Genomic DNA, 14,446 nt, shown 5'->3' with positions numbered 1-14,446 from the left:
GCCACTCACTGTATAGGCAGTGGATGTGCAAAATCCCCTTCCGACGAAAACGTCCTTTTCCCTTCAGTATCCTGCCTGCTAGACCTAGGTCAGCACCGTCCTAAATCCTGGCTCCTTCCGTTGAGAAGTCGATCACAGCAGGGATTGTCCACCCACCAGAAGGCAAGCCCTGCCCTGGTAGCAACAGCCAAAGCTTTAATGTCAAGGTCCTACAGCCTAATGACTAAAAATAGAACTGAGGACGGGGCAAGACGGGCCCTCCACATGTAGAAATGTTTGCTTCATCTGTGTTTCCTCATGAATTAACTTTAGCCTTGCTCCTGGGATTCAAGAGAAAGCACTTAGCTTGCTTCTGTCTTCCAGAGAGCTAACCCCCTTCTATTTCTAGCTGTAAGATGTCTCCATTGTTTCCGACTTTCAGATTTCAGGCTCTAGTTATAGCCTATTACTCTGGATTGCAGATCCTAGGATGATCTGGGGTTCAATTCCAGACTCTAGTTTATGAACATGTTTTATCAAGCGCCCAGTTTTAAGCCTCTCTAACATACAGTTCCTTGTCTCGGGCATGATTTGGAACTCCTGAACCTAGTCAACTTAGGGTTCAGGACTTGTCCCCAGGCAAGAAAAAAAAGGCAGGTGCCAACGAGGGTGTTGGTGCAACCTCAGGGCAAGCCAGGCCTGCTGGTTTCCGGCCAGGTAAGCCTCAGGACTAGGTCCTCCTCCTCCTCCTCCTCCCCCTACCCCTCGTCCTCCTCCTCCCAGGGTGCTTAGCAGGTGGGTGTTCTGTGCTGGGGAGATTCCAGGCCGTAGACGGGGTGGCAAGCTTTCCAGGCTGTTGAGGCTGCTGGTGGGCAGTTCGGTGGTCTGGACCTCATTACAAAAACCTGGGAAGGCAGGAGTGGAAGGCAGGTTGGTGGATAACGCTGACGCCAAATCAAGGGTGAGACTGGGTGTGGGTCTTTTAAAGCAGTGCTGGAAGGGCTTAGAAAAGCCTTGGGTTGAGGAGGGGTGATAACTCACAGCAACGAGGAGGTCTTCTGTGGATTGGATTCTTGGGCAGAGGTTGCTGCAGAAGACACAGCAGGGCCCCATCTAGCCGCTGGAAGATGCTGAGTGAGAGCAGAGTCTGGCGAAGCTCCCGGGACAGGCCCCACTGCTCCTGTTCCAGAACCTCCCTGACCACTCCGAAGTCTTGTTTGAGCTGCAGCGCCCCCTGCAGGCTAGATGTCCAGGTACAGTGTAGCCATTAGACACTTCTGCCTCCCCAGACTGCTCTGCCCAAATGTTCTCCATTTTCCCGTTGGCATTCTCCCGCTGCCAGTACCATCTTTCCTTCCCACCTGAACCGGATCCCATAGGTGAGAATGTGGTCAAGCCAGGCGCCCAGTGTGGCTGTCAGTGCCTGGCTGAGGGCCGGGGCTTGGGCTTCGGGCGGCAATCCCTGCAGTCCTTGCAACACAGGCTCCAACACAGTGTAGACCACCATCCGAGCGTACTCACTAGGGTCACTGGGATGTTCTGGAGTGAGGGGAGAAAAAGGACAGATAGAGAGACTGTGTAAGTCCAGTGGGCTCCAGAGGGAGGGGTAAAAACGGTAAGGACAGAGATGTAGACAGTAGTGTGGAGCCACCAGAGGAAGGCTTGGACCATTTACACTGGGAACCCCGGGGAAGGAGAAGGTGGAAGTGAGACGTTACCAAAACAGTGGGCTGGGGTGTGTAGCCCACCCAGTAAGGCTTGCTCGTCTAACTTGTGTGGAGTCTTGGGTTTCATCCCCAGCACCACAAAGAAAGAAAAATTACCAGGACTCAGTCGAAGCCTCCAGTATCGACCCCTTGGCATGTGGAGCTTGAAGCCTTGTGTGGCTTGTTTATGACATTCTTGAAAAAAAAGACTCAGTGACTCTTTGGGCAGGAGCTGTATGGGGAGGAAGAAAGTAAGGGCTAGTCTGTTAGTCTGATGGGATGATGGTTCTCCCACTGAGGCCTCAGTGTGGGGGTCTGTAAAACCCTGATGCATCACTAAGAACTGCCACAACTTTAACTGAGTTTTCCAAGAGGTCTGGACCTGAACCATGCACTATACCTAGGATTAGAAGTTTTCTTAGTAATCAAAGGCACATGACAAGTCAGGCATGTTGGGCATGTGGCTAGATTCCCAGCATTTGGAAAGTAGAATCAGGAGTATTAGAAATTCATGACCAGGGGGCTGGTGAGATGGTTCAGTGGTTAAAAGTACTGACAGCTCTTCCAGAGGTACTGGGTTCAAGTCCCAGCAACCACACAGTGGCTCACAACCATCTATAATGAGATCTGATGCTTCTTCTGGTGTGTCTGAAGACAGCTACAGTGTACTCGTATACATAAAAAATAAATAAATCTTTAAAAAGAAAAGATAGAGGAGAAAAGATGGTGATGACAAGGGTCTTTGTGTTGTTGCCTGTCTCAAGAGGAGGAGAATCTAAAAAACGGGCCATTTGGCAGAAATTCTGTAACAAGTGACCTGAGCACAGTGGCATATGCCTGGGACCCCAGGGTTTGGGATACTGAAGCAGGAGGATGACAAGTTCCATGAGCTTGAGCTGACTCTTACACAAGAATCAAGAAAGGAAAAGGAGGGGGAAGGAAAAAAAAAAAAAACCAAAGGAGAATGAAAAAAGATATGAATATACAGATCCCAGGAACCCAAGGAAAGGGAAGCTCTGAGGATTGTGGGAGAAGAAACCACTGGGTCCCTGGCACATTAGGCGTGTTTACACCTCAAATCTTCCCTTCTCCAGCACAGCAGCTTCTCCCTCTCCCATCTAGACAGAGCCTTACTGTCTAGCCCAAACTGGCCTTGAAATTTCCATGTAGCCCAGGCTGGCCTCAAACTCACAATCCTGCTTCAACCTCCTCAGTACTGGGATTAAAGGTGTGCACTAGCCTTGCCTCCAACAGTGAAATGCTAACTAGCTATTCTGCCAATTCCCACAACCTTTCCAGACACACACAGGCCTGAACACAAATGGGAGGGAGGGGGAGGGGAAGGGAGAGGGGGAGGGGAGGGGGAGGGAGAGAATATGAGAATGTGGACTTGCAGAGGGAGCATATTAGCTTTGGTTCCCCAGGAGCTCTCTATGGAGAGCCTGCTCTTGCTACTCAGAGGCTGCCCAGCCAGCAGTTAAGCCTCAGGTTTGATATGGAACACTCTACAAAGCTCACACCTACCATGGTCCTCCTCTGGGCTTCCATAACCATCACTGTCAGGCTCTCCTCATTGTGAGGCTACATTGGGGCTTGATTTTAAGGAGACAACAGTAAGCATGGAAGAAATCCCAAACAGTTGCTGGACTACAAGTCTGGGATTCAGAGGAACTAAAGTAGGAGCTGACAGCAGTAAGATGCTTGGTAAGCAGAGCAAAGGAGCTGAGCGTCAAGTGAGCTCTAGGCCGCACAAGGAAGACACAACAATGTAACCTCATAGTCTGCACTGCACAAGGAGGACACAACAATGTAACCTCATAGTCTGCACTGCACAAGGAGGACACAACAATGTAACCTCATAGTCTACATATTCTGCAACAGGAAGCAGTGTGTGCAAAATGGGGCAGATAAAGACAGAAGTCAGAGCTTTGCCAATACACCTAGAAGGAAATCTCGTGGGAGACAGACACAGCTTGGTGGCACGGAGCTTACCTAGCACACACGAGGCCCCGGCACAATCCAGAGAGAGGGTGAGAAGAAACAGCCAACCTCAGATGAAAGGTGGGGCCGCTCTGCTGGTCTCCTCACTAGAGGGCTTAAGACTACCTTTTAAGTTTTAACTTTATCCTCTCTGCCCATCCCACCCCCGCGTGTGTGTGCGTGCGTGCCTATGTGTGTGTGTGTGTGTGTGTGTGTGTGTGTGTGTGTGTGCTGGAGTGCTCACATATGCAGAGACAACTTGCAGAAATTGCTTGTCTTTATCCCATCTGTGTCCTGGGGGTCAAATTCAGGTTGTCAGACTTGGCATTAAGCACCTTTAACTAACGAACCATCTTGCTGCCTCCTTCCTCTCCCCTTCCCACTCATGGTTGGAATCAAAGGAAAGCTTGGTGATGCATCAAATGATGCTCTACTGCTTAGTGGTAGCCCCAGTGTGCGCTTCACTCTTTAAAGAGAGACATGTGCTACTTCAGTAAGACTGCAAAGTAAGCCAGGTGCGATGGCACATGCCACTAATCTCAGACTCAAGAAGCAGAGGCAGGCAAATGTATGTATACACCACATATAGTATGTATATGTGGTGTATGTACACACACACACAACAATATGTACAAATTAAGCTTTTAAAGAGAGGAGAACGATGAATTAAACACTAGTAGGAACAGTGAAAGATGTAATTATGCAGTCGCTAATGAAGTAAGTCTAAGGACTGACATCAGCAGCTGCCACTCTTAGGAAGTAGCAAGGGGTAGGATTCAGTATGACCATGAGTTGATTACTGTGATCACCATATTTGAAATTTTTCCATAGTAAAGCACAAGAAGCCAACAAGGAAACATTTAGCAGAGACTCTAAGGAGACGGCAAGGTTCCCAGCCCTGTTCCCTGGTTGGCACACACTTACACTGCCACTGTCAGGGGCTCGGCACTCACCTGCATCTTTGCTGTCAACTTCTGGATCTCCAGGCCCAGCTGCTGCTCCACCTCCAGAGTGAAGGCTGCCTCGGAGGCCAGGCTGGACAGCGCTTCCACTGCAAGCAGAAGAGGCTGTAGGTGGAAGCGGAGAGTGAGGACTCAGTGCAGGCCAGGCTGCTCCCTCCCTGCTCCCGGCCCACTCACAGGCAAGTCCTTCTGGATCAGGAGTAGGAAGGGACCGGGGGCCCATGCTGCCAGGTGCTGCTGAGCTCTGCCCAAGAACCAGAGCAAGGTGGTCTGCAGGGTACAGAGCCCCAGAGCGACAGGTGTAGGACCTGGGAGGAAAAGAACAGAACGCCCTAGGGTTCATGGGCCACCTTCAGGAGAAGGCCAGCTTCAGAACAGAGGGAAGGAAACCGATATCAACTACTCCCCCCCCACCCCCACACACTCCCATGCCACACCTCCTGTCTCACCTGCAGGCTGACACAGGCTGAGTTCCGACTTAGGCTGTCGAAGGATATCCAAGAGGGGAGGAAAAAGCTGCCGCAACAGGTCCGCGGTAGGAGACGGTGAAGCAGGGCCGCTCTGACCACCCAGGGCTGATCCCAAGGCTTGGCAGAACCCTGGGGTGACAAATATAGTCTGAGGGGGTGGGCAACCTGATCCACAGGTCACCCCAATGTCTCTTTCTCCTTACCTCGGTCCCAGCTGCTGATAAGAGACTGATGAGATAGGCTGTGACACAGAGACAACAGCTCCTTCTCACACTCCTGCGGCAGGGACGCTAATGGGAGAAAAGAGGAGAGCCTGAAAACCACACCTCCCTGGTTACAGCCCCCGCTGATTCCACGATGCATCCTCCACCCCTGAAGTCAGGGGTGGAAAGTCAGGCACAGTGGCTTTCCGGCGGTGGGAGGCTGAGGCAGGAGTTCCAGGACAGTATGGACTACATAGTAAAAACCTACCTCCGAACAAAATAGAGGCTGCTGTGGAAAGCAGCGTGGCCTCGAAAAACCTAAACGCTATACTTTAAACTCAGGGAAGTTCATTCACTCAAGGACCTGCTCTTGCTGACAAGCTAGAGTTGAGGGAGGGTAAAGGTAGAAAGACACCCTCACCACAACCTCCAAATGCCAGCTCGGGTCCCTCACTTACCTTGACACAGTGCCTGACTCAGCTGTTGTGCCACTGCTCGGGGGTCCCTCCAGGGTCCCACGCATAGGTCCAAACACTGAGCACAGGCTGCCCACAGCAAGGTCCAATACTGGCTCCACAGGGCTCCAGGCCCTCCAAGCCCCAGTCCACTGCTGTCGGTGCTAGCCACGCCCCCTACTAGGCCCAGCAGCCCGGGCAGCAGCTCTCGCTCTTGGTCACACTGCCGACCGAGTTGATCCTGCAAGCCCGATCCGCCAAGGGCTTCAGCCAGCCGATCTGCCACCTGACAACCCCGTTCTGCAGCCAGGAGGTGGAGCACTCGGGCCACGGGGAACGGGCGCGCGGCCCTGGGGACGAAGCTCAGGGATTGTTCCTGTAGAGTGTGGTAGAAAGGAAGGGCCAGCAACAGTTCGGCTAGCTGGGACGTCAGGCCCAGGCTAGCCGGTGCCCGGCCTAGGGCGCGAAGCTGCATCTCGATGGTAGCATCCAGGTGCTGGGCTGCTAACCCAAGAGGGCGAGCCAGGAGAAGCGTCTCCCTGGAGCCCCGGAAGCCGAGGCGCAGAGCTGTCCCACGCAAAGGGCACATCTGTAAATTGCCGTGCAGCTGCTGCAGGGAGAGGGAACCGGCCGAGCCGGAGCGGAGCAGCCGCACGACCGCCTGCAGGTGGCGGGCGCAGTCCCTGGCCCGCAGGAGCTGCTCTCGCTCACGGTGCAGACGCAGCAACGCAGCCCGGAGCCGCTGCAGAGCGAAAGGCATCGGGCCGCTTGCAGACGCGGGAGCCCACGGCTGTCTGCTGGAGTCCGGGCACCGGACGCTCACCGCAGCCAGTAGCCCGGGCCCTCCGCGCCTCCCCTCGCCCCTCTCCTCCCCAGCGTCCACGGGCTGCGCCCACGACGGGAGTGCGTTAGCGAGTGGAGGCAGAAGGCCACTAGAATGGGACGCTCGGTCCATTTGCACGGCGAGTCCCAAACGAACCTAACGCTCAGCGCTTCCCCGCTTCCCGCGGCGCTCCACGCCCGCGGGCGCCAGGACTCACCAGCTAGCCGCCGGAAGTTTCGTGGCCTCACTGGGGCTCCGTAGCCGCGGCCTCTGCCCCTATCAAAGATGGCCGCCCACTTACTCTTTCCCGGCCCTTAGTGGACATCAAATTCTAGCTAGACTTTCCTGTCACCATTGACGGGAGGTGGCGCTCCTGCTAAACGCTGTAGGGAGAGTCAACCTAGGTGAGTGGTGTGACCTGACAGCAGGGGACCCATGGCCCCTCCATCTCTGGCTCCCTAATGTACCACCTTTCTGCAGTCTGCCCTCTGGGGGCCCTGCAGAGGTCTAGAAAAGAGGAAAGCAAGACCTCAGTTTCCTTTTGCTTTGATCATTGTGGTCATGTTGTTGTTTTGTTCTCTTTGAATCTCACTATGTATGTTCCTAGCTATCCTGAAACTCTCATGTAGACCAGGTTGGTCTCTAACTCACAGTTGTCTGCCTGCCTCGGCTTCCTCGCTGAAGTTAAGAGTGTGTATGTGTAGCTGGGCAGTGGTGGTGCACACCTTTAATCCCAGCACTTGGGAGGCAGAGGCAGGCGGATTTCTGAGTTCGAGGCCAGCCTGTTCTACAGAGTGAGTTCCAGGACAGCCAGGGCTACACAGAGAAACCCTGCCTCGGGGGAAAAAAAAATGTGTATCTGTGTCACTGCAGCCAGCCTCAACCTTCATGTTTTCTTTCCCTCATTTCTGAGAGTTTTGGGAACCAGCAGGTTCAGGTTCTCCTCATAAAGATCTTAGGCAAAGGAACAAGGAGCCCTCGGGATGCTGCTGCTGTAATGCTCTAAGCAGGCAAAGTTGAGCATCTGAGGATCTCCAGTGTGAGCTCTAGGCAGTGATTACAAGCGCCTTTGGAAAAATATTGTGAACAGAGGAAAAGACCCTAAAGCAAGGAAAAGAGAATATTATTACTGCCCAGCACTAAGAGATTGAGACAGGAGGGTTGTCTAAAGGTGGTTGACACTTGGCCAACATAGTTTCAGGTTAGCTTAGTGTGAGACTCAATCTCTGAGAGTGGCTTAAAAGGTTGGGGCTAGGGAGTTAGATTCCTGAAGTAATTGGCACAGTTACTGAGGGAGAGACAGAAGGATCAGATATGGGATCACTGAAAGGCTAAAGATACAGCTGCTTTCCTGGTCATTCACTTCTAGAATCTGAGAGTCAGCGAGTCCTCAGGCTAAGGATACAGGTTGTGAAGGGACTCTGGCTAACTCGATGTGGGCACGGCTCTGGCAAAACCATTCCCTCCTCTTCCATTTCCTTTGCCTTCCTAAACAAAACAAAAACAAAAACCACTAAGTTACACCCCTAAAGCTAGCCACCCAGGTCTATTACCTTATTTGGCCACTTTCTCTTTCTGAGGCTGACTACCAAGGTTCCTGCTAGCAAAGTATTGAAGTCTAGCAATCAAAAGACCCCTTTAGTTTACCTGATTAGCATACCCCAAATTAAACACCTCATCCTAACACAGGTTTCCCCCTTTACCATTATAACTCCATTTATCTATGGGCCATATCTGTCTCCTCTCTATCCAGAGGCAGTTCTTGGTCCTCCAGAATAAATACCCTTGCCCCTTTTGTCTCTTCTCCTTTGTTCCCTTCCTCTTTTCCCTCTGTCCTCTATCTCCTGTCTTTGTCCCTTATTACCTGCCTTTCATCCCTCTGGGGCAAATAAATCTCTTTTGTGCTGAGAACTTGGTCTGGAGCAGGGAGGAGGAGGAGTGAGTGGTCCTGAGGTAATACCAATCACTTATAGGACACATACAAATTGGCCCCAGCCACAGATTCATGAGCCCTGCCTCCAAAGTCAAGAAGTCTCAAAATCAACTAATTAAAACTTAACTGCTCATATAGAGGACCCCTGTTCAGTTGGCTTGAAACTGCCTGTAACTCCAATTCCTGGGGGCTCTGACGTCTTTGGTCTCTGGAGGCACCTTCACATGCTTGCACATGTCCACACAGAAATATATATGATTAAAAATAGGAGGAAATATTTTAAAGTTATTTTTTAACTTAGTTTTTTGGGGTTTTGTTTTTGTTTTGTTTTGTTTTTTTGCTTAGTAAAAAAAATCTTAAGAATCCTTTCACAGTCCTCCTTTTATTTCAAACATGTAGTCATCCACTAGAATGTTTTGTTTTGTTTTTAGAGGACTGGTGAGATGACTCAGTCAGTAAGGGCACTCGCTTCTGAGACTGACAACTTAGGTTTGATCTCTGGACTGCACATGGTGGAAGGAGAAACACACACGTGCCTGTGCGCGCGCACACACACATACACACACACCACTAATAATGAATAAAATAAAACCCCTTCTATTTAATGAATTAGCAGTACCTAGTAGAGGCACCAGGCACACAACACAGTTTGCCACATATGAGCTGTATAAACAAGGAGTACAGTGAAATTAAGATGCTTTTCTTTTTCTTTTCTTTTAAAGCAGTGATGAGAGATAGCCTCCGTGACAAAGTGACATTTAATCTAAGATCTAAAAGAGACAAGAGAGCCAACCCGTTTGCCTGAGAACATCCCAGGTAGAGGACATAAGACATGCAAAGTCGCAGATGGTGTTGGACTGTCTCAAGGAAAGCTCCAGCAATGTGTGAAATAGGTTGGCCGTCATTCAGAGGGGGCTGCCACCACGAAGGGGACATTAGACAAAAGAATCTTTAATGTACACCAAGAAAAGAAGGTGAGCTCACAGTGTTTCTAGAAAGGTTTAAGAACAAGATGAAAAAAAGATTTGAGATTAAAAATAAAAGTGCCTTTGGGGCAAGGGATGCTAGATTTACACTACACTTGTAACTGAGCACTAAGCAGACAGACAGGGAACACAGAAATGGAGGACTAGAGAGGCAGGAACATAGCTCTTCAGAGGCTGCAAAAGATCTGTGTAAGAAGGGTCAAGGAGAAACTCAAGCAGAAGCTTAGATACTGTTGACAACCATAAATCAGATTAATGAGGGAAGGCAAGGCTCCAGGAAGCCAAGGTCCAAATCACCAAACAGAAACCTCAAAGGAAGTAAGACAGAAGAGAGACTCCAGGGAGAAAGAAGAAATCCAGTTTTACAAGTGGAGGGGGAGGGGCCATTCCAAGAGGCAATGTCCTGGCTTAGAAAGAAAAAAAGAAAGAATACCCCTCCTTCCAATGAGGGTTAAAAGACATTAATAAATGTCTCGTCTAAAATTGCAGTTACGGAGCTAACATGCAGGGATTTTTGACTTTGTATTTTCTTTTCTGCCATTTCTTGTTTGCAAGGTTGTATTTCCTAACATCAAGGTCATTTTGACAAGATGTCAAGGCCCTTGCTAAAATATAAACTATTTGTTTTCTAACTAGAGGGAGAAAGAAAAGTTATCAAAATGCGAGCAAAGAAAAGGCTTGCTTCAGACTTGCAATGAAAAAGGTTGGTGGCTAACAGCAGGTGTACGGGTAATTAATCTTACTCTGTTACAAGGTGCCGTGTCTGTTCTCCGGAGGAAGAAAACAAGAAGTAGTAGATGAGTGTGGGAGAACTGATGGCAATGATTTAAGTATGAGGTCATGTTTTTGTAAAAAGGATAAAACAGAAAAGGAAATATTGTGGTTGAGGATGGGTTTTGTATGATATATATTTTTTTTAATTTTGTTCTAAGAATGAAAAACAATGCAGCCAAACAATGAAAGACTAAAGCCGCAGGGTGTCTGAATAAACCTGTACAAGGATAGAATATAAAGACATATATTATATATATATATATATATATATATATATATATATATATGTATATATATATGCTTGATGATTAAAGTTTATTAAACTTTTGAAGATTAGACGGGAGAGATGGCTCAGCCATTAAAAACACTTGCTACCATTTTAAAGGACCTGGCTTTGGTGCCCAGCACCTAAGTGGTAGCTCACAACTCTGCTTCCAGGAGATCAGAAGCCCTCGTCTGACCTCCACAGACATGAAGCATGCACATGCTGACCCACATATGTGCAAGAAAACACCTAAACACAGAAAATAAAATAAGCAAATCTTTAAAAAAAAAAAAAAAAAACAAAAAACCAGGGTTATACTGATCAACATGTGATATTTGCAAAGACTAGCTTAAAAAGACAAAAATGTGTGTCTAATCAAGACAATTACATTTTTTTTACTGTGTTAGACTTTAACCAATTGGAGAAACTGAGTCAGCAGTTTTATGTAAAACTGTTTGGGTTGTTTAAAACTGTCTAAGCTTAGCTTGGGGGGGGGGGTATGGCACACACCTTTAAAGGTAGGCATGAGTTTGAGGTCTACAGAGCTTTTTGTAAAAATCTGACCCTTGACTACCAAGTCATCTAAAACTCTGGAAACTTTGGGGACAATATGAACCCACTTGTTCTCTTAATTAAGGAGGCCATGGAGTCTTCCGAGAACAAGATTGTAACCAGAGTACATCCTACAAGATGAAAAGTCACAGAGGACCCTTGGCTATGTCTGGTCCAATGCAAAGTTTATAATATGAGGGTCTATACCATTGCTAACCAGGTGTGTGGGGGATGTGTAGCTTCCCCTGAAGCTGACCGTACTCGTTAGGCTCCTCCCTTCCCTGGCATATTTAGGTGGTAGTTCCTCACTTTTAGCCAAGTTGAGCTGCACAGAAGAGTAGGAACTATATGGGCTCACTGTGACAACCAACTGAGCCACCTGGAAAGAGCACTCTTCAACCTGTTGAGCTGTCTGCAGGCTGTGCAGTGAGCCTTTGTGAGCTGTCACCCAGGCTGGGGTGGGCCTTGCTGATACAGCTGTCTGAGTCCCCTCTGCTCCTGTAAATAATCCCAATAAAACTCATTGTGTCACCAAGTTCTATTTTGGTAGTGTCTTTACATTGGTCTACTGTGGTCTATCTGGTGTTACATTTGTTTTATCTCCCTGGGAATAGGTTCACACAGCAAAGCCCTGTATTTCCACCTCAATTTCCCCTACCCAATCTGTACCATTCAAGACTACGCTTTAGGGTTTGCCTTTCCCTATCCTCTCTTTTGTTTTTGTTTTTTGAGACAGGGTCACTATGTAGCCTTAGTTGGCCCGGGACTCACTATGTAGACTAGACTGGCCCCCAATGCATAGAAATCGTGTGGCGATGTTAGAGGCAGGTACCTCTGTGCCCAGCTTGCCTTCCTCTCTTGTTCTCTTGTGTTCTCCAGTCCCTTTTTTCTGTTTGTTTGTCACCAGGAAGCCAGCATCCTGCTTGAGAAGCTGGTGGCAGAGGAGGAGTGCATGCAACAGAAAGTTGAAAAGAAATGAACCAGGAAGGTGGCTGTAGAGTGTATGTTGGGGGGAGGGGTGTCTGGAAGGACTTGTGGGAGGAGCTTTGCTAGGTGGGGCTCACTGCGGCCTGTAGGAGGGCCCCTTACCAGTTGAGCTCAAATGGCTTGGAGACTAGAGAGTCTTCTCCAGGCCATCAAAGCAGGGGTTGGTTATGACCTGCTTCTCCCTTACTGTGGGGCCTCTGGCTGGTGGCACTCCTGTCTGATTTTTCATTTATCAGGTGAGGATAGGGGAGCTGGAGAGATGGCTCAATAGGTAGGGTGCTTGCTGCTCAGTTCCAGAGTTCAGATCCCAGCACTCACATAACAAACTGGGTATAAAATAGTTACTGTAGATGGCAAAACACCTGTAATGTCATCTCTGAGGGGTCTGATGCCTTCTCTGGCCACTGTGCTCCAGTGTGTAGACACACTCACATATATACACATACACATAGGTAAAATAAGTCTTTTAAAAGTTTGTATTACATTTATGTGTTCATTTGGTTACTTACATGTGTGTGCATGCATGCCATAGTATGTGTGGACAGGTAAAGAATAATCTGCAGGACTCAGTTTCCCCTTCTACCGGGTGGGTCCTGGGACTGTGAGCAGGCTTGACAATAAGTCCCTTACCCACTGGACCATGAGCACCTATGTCTGTGTGTCTGTGTCTGTAGATGCAGGGAGGGGAACAACACATTGTAGGTGTCACAATTCAGCCATGTGGGTTCCAGGGGACCTCTGCCATCCAATCAATTTTTTGATTGAACTCCAGTTCAATTCCCAGCACCCCCCGGGGCAGCTCACACTGTTTGTAACTCCAGTTCCAAAGGGTACAGCACCATCGTCTGGACTCTGTAGACACCAGCACTCTTGTGCGCATACACATAGACACATGCATAAATTAAAAGTAAAATAAGCCAGGTAGTAGTAGCGGTGGTGGTGGTGGCGCACACTTTTGATCTCAGCTCTTGAGAGGCAGAGGCAGGCAGATTTCTGAGTTCAAGGCCAGCCTGGTTTACAGAGAGTTCCAGGACAGCCAGGGCTATACAGAGAAACCTGTCTCAAAAAACAAAAACAAAAACAAAACAACAACAACAAAAAACCTAAATGAATGAATGAATAAATGATCTCTGTGATTTTAAAGCTAACTTGGTCTACATAGTAGGTTCCAGGTCAGTCAGGACAATGTAGAGAGACTCTGAAAAAAAAAAAAAAAAAAGAGGTAAAATGAATCTTTAAAAATCTCCAATAAGGATACAGACAAATCTTACATCATAGAGTCATAGGGAGTGGATAAGGCAGTGGACGCTGAACATGGCTTGTCACTCTCTGTGGTTAAGTACAAACAACCTCAGCCTCGTGGTCACTGCAGCGCCACAAGAATGAAATCAGGCTGGAGAGATGGCTCAGTGGGTCAGTATGTTTGCCACCAAGCCTGACAATCTGAGTTCGATCCCTGGAACCTGCATGGCAGAATTCTGACCTCTACACGTGTTTCCCCACCGCCACCCCATATACAGACACAGACACACAATGGTGCTCATTCTATCATCCTGGCTGGCCTTGAACTCACTGTGCAGATCAGACCAGAATCTAACTTTGCCTCCTGAGCTCTGAGACTAGAGGCATGTACTACTGTGCCCAACACAATACAAACACTATTTTGTTTTGTTTTTGAGAAAGGATCTCACTATGTAGCTCTGGCTGTCTTGGAACTCACTATGCAGACCAGGCTAGCCTTAAACTCACAAAAATTTGCCTGCTTCTGCCTCCTAAATGCTGGGCTAACGGTATTTGTCACTACACATAGCCAAAATGTTTTTTAAAAAACATTCACTTTCCCCTTCCTTTTATTTTATGCACATATATGTCTGTATACTGCCCTATTTCAGTGAGCTTCAGCTGTCAATGTAACATGAGTTATTTAGGGAGAGAGAATCTTAACTGATGCTCTACACACATCAGATTGCCCTTAGGGTATGTCTGTGAAGGATTTTCTTGATTGCTAATTCCTGTAGGAAGATACCACCATGAGCAGTTCTTCCCCTGGGTGGGCATATATGCTTGAGGAGTCCAGAACAGGGCACGGGATCCCCTGGAACTGGAGTTACAGATGGTTGTGAGCCACCATGTGGATGTTGGGAATCAAACACAGGTTCTCTGCAATGGCAGCCAGTGTTCCTAATCACTGAGCCATCTCTCCAGAGAGTGAAGTTCTGAAGTTCCAAGGCTCACAGCTTGATACCAGAGGCAGAGAGGAGACAGTGGGCTTTGTCCTGTTTTTAGCCCTAGGGGACACATTGGTCAGCTAGAGCTCGGTGCTCAGGAGTAGGGTCCCATGGATGGATGAGGCTCGGGTCTCACCCTTTAG

The 14,446-nt window shown here is 48.6% G+C and overlaps 1 protein-coding gene across 2 annotated transcripts; it reads right to left on the bottom strand.

Annotated features, from left to right (window-relative positions):
* Nucleotides 1–594: 594 nt before the first annotated feature.
* Nucleotides 595–6,844, bottom strand: Ccdc142 (coiled-coil domain containing 142). Of its 2 annotated transcripts, none has more exons than XM_034512450.2 (9): nucleotides 5,759–6,844; nucleotides 5,301–5,387; nucleotides 5,077–5,226; nucleotides 4,805–4,935; nucleotides 4,619–4,732; nucleotides 1,803–1,917; nucleotides 1,341–1,518; nucleotides 1,021–1,220; nucleotides 595–884 (listed from the first exon to the last, which is right to left on the bottom strand). In XM_034512450.2, the coding sequence occupies exons 1-9, from the start codon at nucleotides 6,708–6,710 to the stop codon at nucleotides 595–597; spliced, it is 2,217 nt and encodes a 738-aa protein (XP_034368341.1). In that variant the 5' UTR covers nucleotides 6,711–6,844. The 2 variants fall into 2 exon arrangements, with proteins under 2 accessions (XP_034368341.1, XP_076796061.1); XM_076939946.1 differs by having other exon boundaries at nucleotides 5,077–5,214.
* Nucleotides 6,845–14,446: the final 7,602 nt, after the last annotated feature.

The sequence above is a fragment of the Arvicanthis niloticus genome, chromosome 9, assembly GCF_011762505.2.
Source record: "Arvicanthis niloticus isolate mArvNil1 chromosome 9, mArvNil1.pat.X, whole genome shotgun sequence".
Classification (NCBI taxonomy): Eukaryota; Metazoa; Chordata; class Mammalia; order Rodentia; family Muridae; genus Arvicanthis; species Arvicanthis niloticus.
This window is presented reverse-complemented; position numbering and strand designations above follow the sequence as displayed.

Coding starts and splice junctions, on each gene's coding strand:
- Ccdc142 (XM_034512450.2), bottom strand. CDS start 6,710: ATGGACCGAGCGTCCCATTCTAGTGGCCTTCTGCCTCCACTCGCTAAC. Junction 5,388..5,758: donor GAGTCAGGCACTGTGTCAAG/GTAAGTGAGGGA, acceptor TTCTCCCATTAG/CGTCCCTGCCGCAGGAGTGT. Junction 4,936..5,076: donor CAGCCTGTGTCAGCCTGCAG/GTGAGACAGGAG, acceptor TTTTCCTCCCAG/GTCCTACACCTGTCGCTCTG.